Genomic DNA, 14,981 nt, shown 5'->3' on the forward strand with positions numbered 1-14,981 from the left:
TATGTGAACTTAGTGGTTATTGTTCTTTACTTACAAATAGTGAAACAAGACAGGAAAATAAGAATTCTATGGCCAGTAAATGATAAATCTAGCAAATGGAATCCTGGAGCTTTGAGTACTTCTTGCCCCAAATAATGTCTTCCTTAGGTTATACTTGGAAGAATATGTCTCCCACCTAATTTCTACTGTTTCACAAAATTAAGAGTTGTTAATTGTGCTCTCTGAAATCTAGATTTCCAAATAGAACATGGGACAAAATACTAATGAGGAGATGACTTTCAATCAAATCTAAGATCTTACGATGGTAATATATCATTAATAGATCAGGTAAAATGATTTTTGTCTTATTTGAGTAAGTTTCTACTTACAGGTGATAATTTATTGACACACTTAAAGGAGATAAACTTGTCAAACTTGTCAAGTATGAGAGAAGGCAAATTACAAAATCCTATGTCCCAGTTTCATTTAAAAAAGATAATGAAAACGTGTCATTAATAGGCTTATATGTTGATATTATTGACCACTGGTTTAAACATCAGAGCCTAGGATAGTGAACAGTACCTAAATATGTAAGAAACTTCTCAGCTGTTCTTAAGGCTCTTATCCTGGGCTTCAGAGAACATATGAAACCAACATTATACACAATATTTTTCCATGTGAATGTGTACATGCATTTTTCTAGGGAGAGAGTCTTGAGTTTTCATAAGAATACCAAAGAGATCTGTGACTCAAAAATGTTTAAGAACCACATATACTACTACTTCTGGCTTTTTGTCCTCAGCAAGTGAGGAATAAACCTTAATTTCTGATACCTTTTAAATTTCTTTTCCTCTTCCCTTTGATCAAAGATTAAAGGAGTAAGGGATTAATGTATTTGTATTTAATTTATACTGGTAATTTATTTTGGGGAGAAGGGGCACGAAGGTAGGTAAACGGGCCTATAATGGAACCACCTCAGTGAGCTATGTACACATATATAAAATGAACCTGTGTGTTAGATATTCTGAGGATTCTGAGGGTAAGTCAAATGCCATTAGTGAACTTCAACAGATTAATTCCTCGGTTACACTGGATTTTATAAAATATTTGAAATAGATGACTGACTAGAGTTAAGAAACACTTTTTCTTCATTTTAACCCATATTACATTACACGCATTCTATCATTCTATTTTGGTGCTATCTGGGGTGTCAATTTTCCACCCAATAGAAAAAGGTATGCCCTTTTCTATAGGTGATTCTTGTAATTCAGGGAAGATTTAGGCACATTTCTATCAAATTGGTAGAGGAGAGGGTGATGGGGAAGAAAACCCCTTCAAGAGTTGACTACAAAGAGTGAAGAGTTTGTGTGACTATCTTCGTAAGTGTCTAAGGCCAGATCTTAACAGTGCCTGGCATATTTTAGGGTGCTCAATGATAGCTCTTATTACAGATTTGACAGTGGTAAGAGAGTATTCTGTATAATAGAGTTCCATCAAATCCCATTTACTTGAATGCAAAAAGACATCTGCAATATTGTGTTGTACACCAAAACTATTTTTCACGTGTGAGTGAAATGGAAATCACCATATCTCAACTATATTCTTTTTGCTGTAGCTTATTTTTTAATGCAAAACTTAGGAACTGTTTCTTTCTCTACTGTACTTTCATTCCTTCCCCAGTAAAACATATATATATATATACACACACATATATATGTTTATACATGTTTATAAACTTGTCAAACTTGTATATATATATATATATAAAATATATAAATGTGTAAGTATATAAAATATGTAATCGATTCTTTAAATGTCAGTAAAAGCAAATTGATAAATGTCTGGATTTTGTACCTGACTTGGCATCCCCTCCCCCCTTTTCAACAATTCATTTGGTATAAACACGTATAATCAAATGAATTCACTCAAAGTGCCTTTAATGATTGCCTTCACTGTTATGACATTCTCTAAGCCTGTCAGATTTCCAGTTAACTAATGCACCATTTAAGCCCTTGATAACTAGGAAATGTTCCAATTCAGCCAGCTTGTATTCCACGATCCTGAGGTTTACCAGTATTCGCTTCTGCATGGTTATCATGTGTGGGGAATTAATTAAGATATCCCGAGAGAGGCTGATGACTGAAAGACTCTTATCAGTATTGCTCTTAGTTGACCCAGTAGAAGAGGTTGGTCTTACTAGTGCAAGAGAAGTCGAATTTGATGACATTTCACCAACGCTGCTCTGTAAGGGAAGAAAATTATACATATGTAGTTTATTGAATTTAGCAATTTCCAAATACAATTGACCTTTGAACAAGGAGGGGGCGTTAAAGACATCGATTCTCTGTATAAAAACCTATGTATAACTTTTGCCTCTCCCAAAAGTTAACCCTAATAGCCTAGTGTTGACCAGAAGCCTTACAGATAACAGCTGATTAACACATATTTTGTATATGTTATATACTGTATTTGTACAATAAAGTAAGCTAGAGGAAAGAAAATGTTAAGAAAATCATAAGAGAAAATACGTTTGAAGTACTGTATCCAAAAAAAAGAGAGAGAGAAAGAAAAGACCCATGGAGTTCAAACCTATGTTGCTCAAGGGTCTACAGTACTACTAAATAACATGCTTAGTCTTGGTTACCAAAATAAACTGATTGTCCTCCCCTAAGAATTAGAGATTGAAAATCTGCTGAACAATGTTGATCTGGAAATATGCCCTTCCAAAACACTGAAAAAAATGTATATGAAAGTAACCTTTAAATATCAAAATTGTCCTATCTTTGGTTTGCATTTCTTGGACAGAAAAGTAGGTCTATACCTGGACCCTAATCCTTAACTAAAAGGATCACTAAAGATCAAAGTCACTTGCAGCTTTCAATATCACCAGGAAACCCACATTCTGACCTGAATTATTTGTGAAAGCCCAAATACCTGTCATAATGATGGTTGAAACCATGGGGAAAATAGGCAAACAAACATAAAGCCTGTAGTAGAAGCTAGAGAAGAGAGAGAAGGTATAGATTCCTAAAATAGAAGTGGTGGGAAACAGGCACTTTCAGCTCTACTTTTCAAGTGGGTGAAAAGCACACCACATCACTCAATGTTTTTTAAAGCAGACCACAGCTACCCAGTCATTGGTCAATAAGAACAAAGAGTGGGGGTAAACATCTGGGGCTCTTGCAAGAGAAGAGGAATGAAATGATCTTCCCTTACCCTTATTTTGCTATTTTAGTACCTTTCTATTCTCTCAGACACACACCTCCCATCCATGAACCATCTAACTTCATCTAATTCCAACTTCTCCTACACGCTTTACCTGAAAGCGGTTTTTCAAGAAGACAAACAGAAAAGCAAACAGAATGCCGCTCAGTAGAAGCAACAGCATATTCATGTTTCCTCTTCCACCTCTTTTTCTCTTCTCGGGTACGGAGGCACTCGGCTGGCAGTTGTGAAGCAGGGGGACACTAGTCGCCCGGACTAGGGAAGCCACGGGCAACGATGCTAAGCATCCCACACTGCCTGGTGCAGCTGGAGGACGCTTCCGCTTCCGGCTTTATATATTGCAAAGGGCAGGTGATGTCACAGTGGAGCACCTACGTGAGGGTGCTGCGTCACAATTTGATGACGTAAAACCCATAAGCAGGTGGCATGATGTCTGCCTACTTGGTTGTGCTGTCAGGTCGGTAGGCAGGGAGGGCACTGAGAGACACCTGGGGCAGTCGGGATGTCCAGGAAGCTGAAACACGGTAGAAATACAGACTCCAAATTCATTGGTTAAATACAAGATTTTGAAATTGTTCCTCCCTCCTTTTTTTCTCTTTTAAATTATCTTTGTCTTTGCTGCAACCACTCCATTATTCATTTCAAAAACAAGGTCAGAAACGAGATGGAAATGTACTGTGAAAAGTAGTTACCCACAAACCGCGTAAGTCTTTGCGGAAAACCTTTCCCACAGTCCCATTGCTATTTTAGGATTCACTCTGACCCCGTTCGCCATTGGGCTAATTATGTACATTAGTGTCACTGTAAAGTTTAAAAAGTAATTCTAGAGACATTCTCTCATATAATTCTCACAATAATTTTGTACTACAGGTATTTTTTAATACTGTGTCTACTTTTAGGTATGCAGAACAGAATCAGGTACTAAAGTAAACTCATTTGAGACCAGTAGCAAAAACAAGCCCCAAATCACAGAGTTGGGTCCTGAGGTAAACTCCCTCATTCCCTTGCCCTCTTCCCCATCCTCAGGACCTCTACCTGTACTTTCTGACTTGTAAGCATTGAGTATTTAATATTTTCCACTCAAGGAATTGAACAGTAAATTTAGATTAATATTAATGAGAAGTAACAGATATAAGAATCGTTATACTCAACAGGAAATGTTTCAAGAAACCTGCATAGATGACACTGAACTAAAAACTCAGAACTAAAAGCAATAACCAGGGTAATCTCAAGATGAATGTCAAACTACAACCCCTAACTGCTTGGGGGAAAGACTCACATCTTCATATGGATAGGAAAGAAAGGAATTATTTACAAATTTTTCACATCAAACTTATTTCCTAATTATGAGTTCAAAGCTTAAAGATTTATTTATTCAATAAGTATGGATTAAATACTCCTGTAAAGACAGGCACTGTGATAAATTCTGGGGATATTGTAAGGGCCTGCCCCTCCCAGAGGAACTTGCTTGTGGACCCCGGGTGTAGGGGCGGGGCAGGCCGGGTGGAGATGTCCAATCGGTGGGGCATGCATATATCCATTAGGGTTAATGGAGATCCAATTGGCCACCTGTGTAGGGGCCCGGCTCAACCAACCCCATAAAGGTTGTCGTGTGAGGCTAGCAGGAGAGGAGGAGAGCCGTCCACTGTGGGAGCAGAAGGAAGAGTCCGAGGGAGAGGAAGAGCTGTAACAGCTCTTGTAAGAGCTCTAACCACTGCCGGCAGTACCGCCGCTGGTGGCCCCGAGCTGCCTGTGGCCTCGAACAGCCTGCGGTCCTGCCTCCCGCTGCCCCGAGCCTTCTGCGGTACCGCCTCCGGGGGCCCCGAGCCACCCGCAGCCTCCAGCCGCCTGCGGCCCTGCCTCTGGTGGCCCCGAGCCACCTACAGCTTCGAGCCGCCTGCGGTCCCGCCTCCAGCGGCCCCGAGCCGCCCGCGGCCTCCAGCCTCCCGCGGGCCCCACCTCCGAGGGCCCTGAGCTGCCTGAGGCCCCGAGCTGCCCGCGGCCTCCAGCCGCCTGCAGTCCCACCTCCGGTGGTCCGGGGACATCAGCGGGTGCCAGCTGTCTGCACCTGCAGCCCCTAGACGTCAGCGGTCCTAAGACCACAGCGGTCCAGCTGTCACCAGTACCCACGTCTGCAGCCCCGAGATGCCAGTGGTCCTGAGACGCCAATGGCCCCTAGCGGCCAGCAGCCTCACTGCAAAATGCCTCGCCACCCTGAGCCATGAGCAGCCTTGTCCGCAGCGGTGGCCTCCTCTGGGTGGCAGCCTTGTCAGCGTGGCGTTATGGGGAGCAGAGTCTGTGTCATCAGGGTTGTCCTCCTTGTCATCATTGCTGTCATCGTTGCCTCTTCGTTGTCTGGAGCGGCCTCCTCCAGAGTGGCCTCTTCCTGGGAGCGGCCCTATCCGGGGAGCGACCTCATCCAGCAGCGGCCTTGTCCTGGGAGTGGCCTCTTCTTGGGAGTGGCTCTGAGGGGGGAGCAGCCTCATCTGCGGAGCAGCCTCCTCTGGAGCGGCCTTCTTGGGAGTGACCTTGTCGGGATCATCGTCGTCACCTTTTTGTAAGAGACAGCCCTGACCAGTCAGTTTGATTCTTGATGCTTGGCGCGAAATAAAACTTTGTTTGACCTTCACTTTCTATCAGTCTCGTTCCTTTGATCACGGACCCTAATAATATGATTATGAGCGAAAATAAGGTCTCTGTTCACCTGGAATGTGCACTGTAGTGTGGGAGACAGATATTAATCAAACACTCACAGAAATGAATGTAAAAGTGCTAATGAGATAAGTGGTAGGAAGAAGTACATGGTGGGTGGCACAGGAGTTTCTAATAAGATATGGGATATAAAGGAGAATGATGCTCCTGGCTTTAGGGCTTATTCAATTAGATGGATGGGAGATAACCATGTATGGGATTACTAATCATGAATTTAGTGTTGGACATGTTGAGTTTGAGGTGACACTGAGACATGAAATAGTTGAGCTTGGGGAGATAACTGAAGACATAATTTTTTTTTTTAAGATTTTGTTTATTTGACAGAGAGAGATAGCACACAAGTAGGCAGCAGGGGAGGGGGAAGCAGGCCTGCTGCTGAGCAGAGAGCCTGATGCGGGGCTTGATCCCAGGACCTCAAGATCATGACCTGAGCCAAAGGCAGAAGCTCAACCCACTGAGCCACCAGGCGCCCCTGAAGACATAAATTTTTGAAGCATCTACATACAAATGATAATTGAAGCTCTAGATATGGAAGAAATTCCCTCATGTCGGTGTAGGACATACAAAGAGAGAATAGAGCATGGAAGGATTTTAATATTTAATGGCTGGGTAACAACACTTCCTTTGGTATGTTACTATGGCTATGTTGACATCTAACTTTCTTGTTTCATCAAATAAAATTGAGTGCAGCCCAGTAACATTGTCTCTAACAAAAGCGTTTTGAATTTTGACCCTACTGGTATCTGAGAAAACACTTTAAAAACCTTTAAAAATATTCTCATCAAGCACATTAAAGTACTCTTCTAACCACTGAGGTTTTCATTTATTTTTTATTGTAGTATAATATACAAAACATAGAATTTAACATTTTAACAATTTTAAGGACACACTTCTATGGCTGTAAGTACATTCACATGGTTGTGCAACTCATCACCACCACCCATGTCCAAAACTTTTTCATCTTTCCCAACTGAAAACCTATATGCTTAAACACTAAATGCCGATTCTTCCCTCTACTCAGCCCCTAGAAACTACCATTTTTCTTTCTGTTTTTACAGATTTGGATAGAATAGTTACCTCATAGAAGTAGAATGACACAATATTTGTCATGTTGTGACTGGCTTATTTCACTTAATATAATGTCTTCAAGTTTCATCCATACTGTACCGTGTGTCAGAATTTTATTCCTTTTTCAGGCCAGATAATACTCTACAGTATAGGGCACCTGGGTGGCTCAGTCATTAAGCACCTGATTTTGGCTCTGGTCATGACCCCAGGGTCCTGGGATCCAGCCCCATGTTGGACTCCCTGCTAAGTGGGAAGCCTGCCTCTCCCTCTCCCACTCCCCCTGCTTGTGTTCCCTCTCTTGTTACCTCTTTTTCTGTCAATAAATAAATAAAATTAAAAAAGCATATTTCAGTATATATATGCTACATTTTGTTTACTCATTTATCCATTGATGGACACTATGTTGCTTCTACCTTTTCTTATAGTTCTGTTATTTTTCTAAAAATAGCTGAATGCATGTTTCTCTCAAGTTCACATGAAAACATTCTTCAGGATAGACCAAAAGGCCACAAAATAAGTCTTTTTTTTTTAAGATTTTATTTATTTATTCATGAGAGACAGAGAGAGAGGCAGAGGCAGAGGGAGAAGCAGGGTTTCCTCAGAGCAGGGAGCCCAATGTGGGTCTTGATCCCAGGATCACAGGAGCATGACCTGAGCTGAAGGCAGACGCCTAACCAACTGTGCCACCCAGGCGCTCAAAACAAGTCTTAATAAATGTAAAAATATTGAATCATACAAAGTACTTTTTTCCAATCACAACGGATGAAACTGGAAATCAACAGCAGAAGGAAAACTGGTCAATTCACAAATCTGTGGCAATTAAACAGCACACTATTAAACAACCAATGGGTCAAAGAAGAAATTAGAAAGGAAATTAGAAACTATCTTGATGCAAATGCAAATGAATATACAATATACTAATACTTATGGAATGCAGCAAAATCAGTGCAGGGCAGGAAATTGATAGGTTTAAATGCTTTCTTTTTTTTAGAAAAAGGACTTAAATCAACAACTTAGGGGCACCTGGGTGGCTCAGTTGGCTAAGCGTCTGCCTTTGGCTCAGATCATGGTCTCAGGGTCCAGGGACAGCCCCGCATTGGGCTCTGTGATCAGTGGGGAGCCTGCTTCTCCCTTTGGCCCTCCCTGCCAACTTGTGTTCTTGCTTGCTGTGCTAGCTCATTCAAATGAATAAATAGTAATCTTTTTAAAGAATCAACAACTTAACTTTATATTCCCTTTTGATTACTGCATGAAATATCTTTTTTCATCTTTTTACTATCAATCTCTGCATGTTATACCTAAAAGTACTCCGTTTTAGACAACATAGACTTGGATTCTGCTTTTTTTTTTAATAATTTTTTATTTTTTATAAACATATATTTTTATCCCCAGGGGTACAGGTCTGTGAATCACCAGGTATCATGCTTGGATTCTGCTTTTAATCCATTCTGCCAATATATGTTTTTTGATGGGGTGTTTCATCTGTTTGGATGTGAAGTAATTACTGGTGGGGAAGCATTTACTTTTATCACTTTATTTTTTGTTGTTGTTTTCTCTACATATTTTATCAATTTTGTCCCTCCTTTTCTCCATGACTGTTTACCTCCTTTATCTTTAGTTCAGTTTTTTGTAGTAATGCATTTTGATTATCTTCCTATTTCCTTTCGTGTATAGTCAACATATATTTTATTATGGTTACCATGGAGGTTCCATATAACCTCCTAACGTTATGATTATCTGTCTTAATTGACACAAAATTAACTTCAATTGCATACATAAACTTTACTCTTTTACAACTCTGCTTCCTGCTTCCACTTTATGTCATCGATGTCACAAATTATATCTTTTATATATTGGATACCCACTTACATAGTGGGTAGATTTTGTCTTTCTAAATCCTGTAGAAAATAGTTAAGTGGAGTTACAAACCAAAATCACTATAATACAGTATTTTTTGTTGTTTTTTTACATTTGCCCAGGCATTTGCTTTTACTAGAAGGCTTTATGTTTTCATATGACTTCGAGTTACTATCTAGCATCCTTTTTCTTAAGATTTTATGTATTTGTCTGAGAGAGAGAGAAAGAGAGAGGGAGAGGGAGAGAGAATGCGAGCACAAGCAGGAGGGAGAGGCAGAGGGAGAGAGAAAGGGAGAAGCAGACTCTCTGCTGAGCAGGGAGCTTGATCCTGGGACTCTGGGATCATGACCTGAGCTGTAGACAGATGCTTAACCATCTGAGCCACCCAAGTGCCCCTATATAGTGACTTTTATTTCAATTTTAAGGATTCTTTTTAGTATTTCTTTTAGCATTACTTATTAATATTATTTTTAAAGAGAGAGGGAGAGAGACAATCTCAAGCAGACTCCACACTGAGTGTGGAGCCTGACATAGGGCTCCATCCCATGACCCTGAGAGCATGACCTGAGTGGAAATTAAGAGTCAAGAGTTGGACACTTAACTGACTGAGCCACCCAGGTGCCCCTTTGTAGCATTTCTATTCATAATGAACTCTTTCTGATTTTTTCTGGAAATGTTTTAGTTTTTCCCATATTATTGACAGATGTATTTACTGGATGTAGAATTCTTACACGGCAGTTTAGTTCTTTCTCCACTTTACATACATCATATTACTGCCTCCTGGCCTGTAAGGTCTCTTCTGAGAAATCCACCCATATTCTTACTGGGGATTCCTTGTACATGATGAGTCACTTTTCTCTTGCTATTTTAACTATTTTTTTTCTTTGGTTTTCAAAGGTTTAATTATAATGGTGTCAGTGTTGGACTATTTGGGTTAACCTTAAGTGGAATTGTTAAGATTCTTGGGTTTGTATATTCACATATTACCTTAAATTTGAGAAATTTTATGTCATTATTTCTTCAAATAATGTGTCTTCGCCTTTCTCTATCCCTCCTCTTCTGGGATTTCCCTAATGTGTGCATTGTTTCACTCCACTGTATCATGAATCCTTTAGTCTCTGTTCACTTTTCATCAGTCCTTTTTTCTTTTTACTCCTCAGACTCATTTATTTCTAAAGTCTTTAACTTCACTGACCTTTTTTTCTCCCTGTTTGAGTCTTCTTTTGAATATCTTTCTAGTACATTTTTCAGTTCGGTGATTGTATTTTACAGCTCCAGACTCTGATACTTTATTATTTCTATCTTTGTTGATATTCTCATTTTGTTTATATATCTTTTACCTGAATTTCTGTAGTTTTTGTCCATGCTTCCCTTTAGCACTTTGAGCATACTTAAGATAGACCTTTTAAAATGTTTGTGTAGTAAGTCTGATGCATATGTTCTTTAGAAATGACTACTAGAGATTTATTGTATTCCTTTGAATGGGCCACATTTTCTTGTTTTTTTTTTTTTGTATGCTTTTTGATACCTTGCTGAAAATCAGGCAGTTGGGAAAATGCCCACCTCTTCTAGTCTTTAAAGACTGACATGGAAGACCTTCACTATTTAGAGGGACCCTGAGCCTTGGGATCAGCCTGGGGCTTCTATGGGGATGTGTTTTTTTGTGAGTCTCTGTGTGTACTTTTTTAATTTCTAATTTTTTTCCCCAGCTGCTTTTAAATGTCTCAGTTTCCCCAAAGTCTCATTTGAGCATCTTGGGACTTTAGAATTTCTATTGTATTCCTCTACTTAGACTCTCTGGCTCACAGACATCCACAGGTCTGCACCCCTCTGTAATGTTTGCATGCCAAGATACTCTCTGTTGTCTCACATGACTTCCAGACTGAGATCCAAAAGTTTCTGCTGTTCCTCAACTGAGCTTCGAGTCATGGAAGACATAAACCGGTCACTCCAACAGCCCAAGGACACACCAAATCCTTGTAAACAAGTTTCCCTCTGCTTCTGCCGGATGGATGGAACCAGGAATTGGGCTGCTATTTTTCAAGCATGCCCCCATGGGAGGAAGACAAGAGTGAGCAGAAGGCTGCAAAATTTCCCACTAGTTTTCATGTGTTTTTTTCTTGATTGCGCAATCACATGGTTGCTATAGATCTTTCATTGGTATACAGAGTTCCTATAAAGTTATTTAAGTCAATCGGTAGTTGTTTGATATCTCCATGGGGTAAAAAGGGTCTGTGGCCTGGGGCTTTCTTGTTCCATCATCTCGTTGATATCACCCACTAACAACTGATTTTTAAAACACTACAACTGGAAGGGTATGTGTGTGGCTCAGTGGGTTAATCATCTGCCTTCAGCTCAGGTTATGATCTCAGGGTCCTTGGATTGAACCCATGCTCCCCGCTTGGTGGAGAATCTGCTTCTCCCTCTACCTCTGTGCTCTCTCTCTCACTCTCTCTCAAATACATAAATAAAATCTTGAAAAAATAAAAATAAAATACAGCAACTGGAATAAATAAATAAATAAATAAATAAATAAAATATGACAACTCGTATAAATAATTGGGACTATAGAGTCCTGGGGCACCTGAGTGGCTCTATTGTTTGAGAGTCCAACTCTTGGTTTTAGCTCAGATCATGATCTCCTAGGTCATGAGATCAAGTCCCACATCGGGCTCTGTGCTCAGCAAGGTGTCTGCTTGAAAGATTTGCTCCCTCTTCCCCTACCCACTGTCTCTCTCTGTCAGTAAATAAATAAATAAATAATTCTTTAAAAAAAAAAAGTATGGAGTCTCTCCACTTGTGAAAAATTAACAGAAAAACAAAAATAAATTATGGAATGAATTTTACACATATTATTAACCTTTAATTTTGTTATCTCCTCTTCATTAGATGCCAAATTTTCTATTGGCATAGGTTGCTAGCTAACGAAATAAGCAGAAAAATGAGACACTCAGTTGTTTTGGGGATGATTTCAAGAGTAAAGAGTTTTATGAATTGTATCAGAAAATAATTCATGTAATATTCCAAATAAGAAGACAATTTGGACAAATCACAGTGACTTAATTTTAGTTTAATGACAATTTTTTTGTTGTCTCCCTGATTTCACTATCATGTAAAAATAATAAAAATATGGGGTGCCTGGGTGGCTCAGTGGATTAAAGCCTCTGCCTTCAGCTCAGGTCATGGTCTCAGGGTCCTGGGATCGAGCCCCAGATCAGGCTCTCTGCTCAGTAGGGAGCCTGCTTCCCCTGCCTCTCTGGCCACTTGTCATCTCTGTCTGTCAAATAAATAAATAAATAAATAAATAAATATCTTTAAAAAATAATAAAGATATGATATTCTTGATAGTTTAAGACTTTAATTAATGGAGGTTTAAAATATTTAAATTTCTTACTTTTATAAGTCAAATAGTCATTATTGTTCTCACAGTTTTGAATTACTAAAATGTAAAATCTTGTGAACTAAATGAATTTGCAATAATAAGTATATTAAAAATCTCAGTCTTGTGAATTTTTATAATGTTAAAATCATAAAGTCTTAATGTGTTGGCTTCGATTCTACATTCCATGTCCTTAGTTAACTTTATGTCCTTAAATTCATATTGAATTGAGCTAATTAATAAATATTCTTTGGGTATTTGGACAATTTCTAGGTAAGAAAAGTATATAACACATTGGTCCTTACACAGGATTTTTCATTTACTCTTGTCCCTTATTTCTATAATAGCTAATAGCTGATAGGATAAATAAAGTCTTTGGATAGTTTTAATATATATGTTTATTGTAACTTGATAATTTTGTAAGTAATATGAAATGTATGATGGTAAAAAAAAGGGCCAGGCAGTTCTTGACTTCCTGGCTTCTAGTTTTCTCTGTAAAGAAGGATGTTTTAATGGTTGGTTCTGGTAGAGATAAATGGTTGAGTTTAGACTAGGTACAGTAGTTAGAAATGAATACATATGAGATAATGTGTATGATTTATATTGTAATTTATCAGAAAAATTATTAGCCTTATTAAGATCATAACATACCCTACACATTGTCTTATTTAATATGCCTATAAAGTTAATTATATTTTAAAAAAACAAGATGGACAAATTCACATTATTATATAACTATATATTTATATACGTATGAACACATTCATATAAATCTATGTTAGAATTAGAAATAAAGGTGGTTTATGAATCCTTTACTGGAAAATAATTACATTAAAATACACAGAAAATAAAATCAGATTTTGAGTTTCTTTCTTTTCAAAGACCAGCTTAATGTGTATACAGAAAATAGGTTACTTTTTATTATTGAAATATTTTGTAAACTGTCTGTGTTTCTGGCCATAATTAAACCATTTTTTTAAAAAGTTCTTTATTTCAGGGAAAAAGTTCTTAATAATTATTGTTGCTTATTGTTGTGCTTTCAAAATATTAGCTACAAATGTTTCAAAATTTGTAATCTTGGTTATGGTCAAGAATGCATTTATTCAATTATGAAATACTGTTTCAATGGTCTCTGCTGAAAATTTATTTACTTTAATGATCATATATTTATATTTCTTTACTTCTTCTCTCCCTTTGTAAGGATTTTACTTTTATGTTAGCACAAATAAAAATCCACTCTAATTCTCCCCCAAAATCTTGGTTTGTGCTATGAAGTGATGTTTCTGACAAATCTGTTGTCTTTGCGAATGGCTGTAGATAAAAGGAAAAATTTGCATTTTCCTGTAAGTGTTTTTTCCTATTTATATATGCAGGAGAGAAAGGTGCCTTCCGGGTCTTTCCCTCTACTAATGACTATTACTTCTCTGGGCCTCTAAAAACAAGAGTTCAACTTGAAGACACTGTGTAGAACACATGCTTTCCCAAGTACCTATTCCTTTATAAATCAATGAAGTCTCATCCTTTTGCTTATTGCTTAAGTATTGTGACTTTCAGAAACTTTGGGGAATGTGAAATATTATTGATTTGCTGAATTTTACAAAATGTGAAAGATTACTGATGTTTTAGTCATACTATTAATTTTTTTTTAAAAGACTATTTACTTGACAGAGATGGAGTGAGAGAGAGAGCTAGAGCACGAGCAGGGGGGAGGGGCAGAGGACGAAGCAGACTCCCCACTGAGTGGGGAGCCAAGTGGGGCTGGATCCCGGCCTGAGCTGAAGGCAGACACCCACCAAATCAGCCACCCAGGTGTCCCATTATACTATTAATTTTTAAAATATCTCAGAAAAGTTATGTTTGCTATGAAATGTGATGGTAGGCATTAGACACAGGCATTGATGGAAATCCAGGGTTCAGACAGAGTTTCAAGAACTGGATAACTGCTTCTTGGTGCAACAGGAGAAATTAAGCTCTTTAGGAGGGAACCTGTGTAAGTGGGGTTGAGGAGGATGGTTGAGAGGTGAGAGGTTACAGGTGTGTGTGTGTGTGTGTGTGTTGTGGGGGTGGGCATCTCAAATTACCCAGAATAAGGGAAAACTAGGAAACAAGCAGCAATATCCTGCTTCTAATTGGATTGTCCTTAACAAGCTAAGCTGGTAGTTTTATAAGCGTTCTTTGTAAATTACATGGTTCAGACAGGAATTACAGAGGCCCATCTATTGTTGGGATATGACAGAAAAAGTAGGTTTTGCCCTTGATTTCCCATCAGAATCAGGCTTATCTCATATGCTTACAGAATGTGTTTTTAAAGTCTATGGGCTGGTCCTTTGCCACTTCAGTTTTTACACTGAAGAAGATTACTCCCCTACTAATGAGCTGAAATTCTTAGGGGAGGAGATCATGAAAGCTTTAGTTTATTCCACGTTTTAGAGATAAAACTTAATTCTTCTCCCTCCCGAGACTTTATTTTTTATTTTATTTATTTTTTAAAAGATATTATTTATTTATTTCAGAGATTGAGAGAGAAGACATGAACAAGGGGGAGAGGGAGAAGCAGGCTTGATGCACGGTGTGGAACTCAATCCCATGACCGTGGGATCATGACATGAGCAGAAGGCAGATGCTTAACTGACTGAGCCACTGAGGAGTCCGTGAGATTTTAATTTATGCCAAGATGTACATGACATCAATTTTTTAAATACCAGGGATACCATAGTTATTTGCTGGGGTTCTGCTTGTGGAAGGGGATAAAATGAAAAAA

The 14,981-nt window shown here is 38.6% G+C and overlaps 1 protein-coding gene across 1 annotated transcript in view; it reads right to left on the bottom strand.

The window, feature by feature from the left end:
• Window positions 1–1,905: 1,905 nt before the first annotated feature.
• CT83 (cancer/testis antigen 83) overlaps window positions 1,906–14,981 on the bottom strand; it is a 58,031-nt gene continuing 44,955 nt past the window's right edge. The window contains exons 2-3 of the mRNA XM_059158011.1: window positions 3,299–3,718; window positions 1,906–2,221 (exon numbers count right to left, since the gene is read on the bottom strand). Coding sequence (XP_059013994.1) covers window positions 1,916–2,221; window positions 3,299–3,373 — 381 coding nt within the window. The 5' untranslated portion in view covers window positions 3,374–3,718 and the 3' untranslated portion in view covers window positions 1,906–1,915. The remainder of the gene's footprint in view (window positions 2,222–3,298; window positions 3,719–14,981) is intronic.

Source organism: Mustela lutreola, chromosome X (assembly GCF_030435805.1).
Source record: "Mustela lutreola isolate mMusLut2 chromosome X, mMusLut2.pri, whole genome shotgun sequence".
NCBI classification, from domain to species: domain Eukaryota; kingdom Metazoa; phylum Chordata; class Mammalia; order Carnivora; family Mustelidae; genus Mustela; species Mustela lutreola.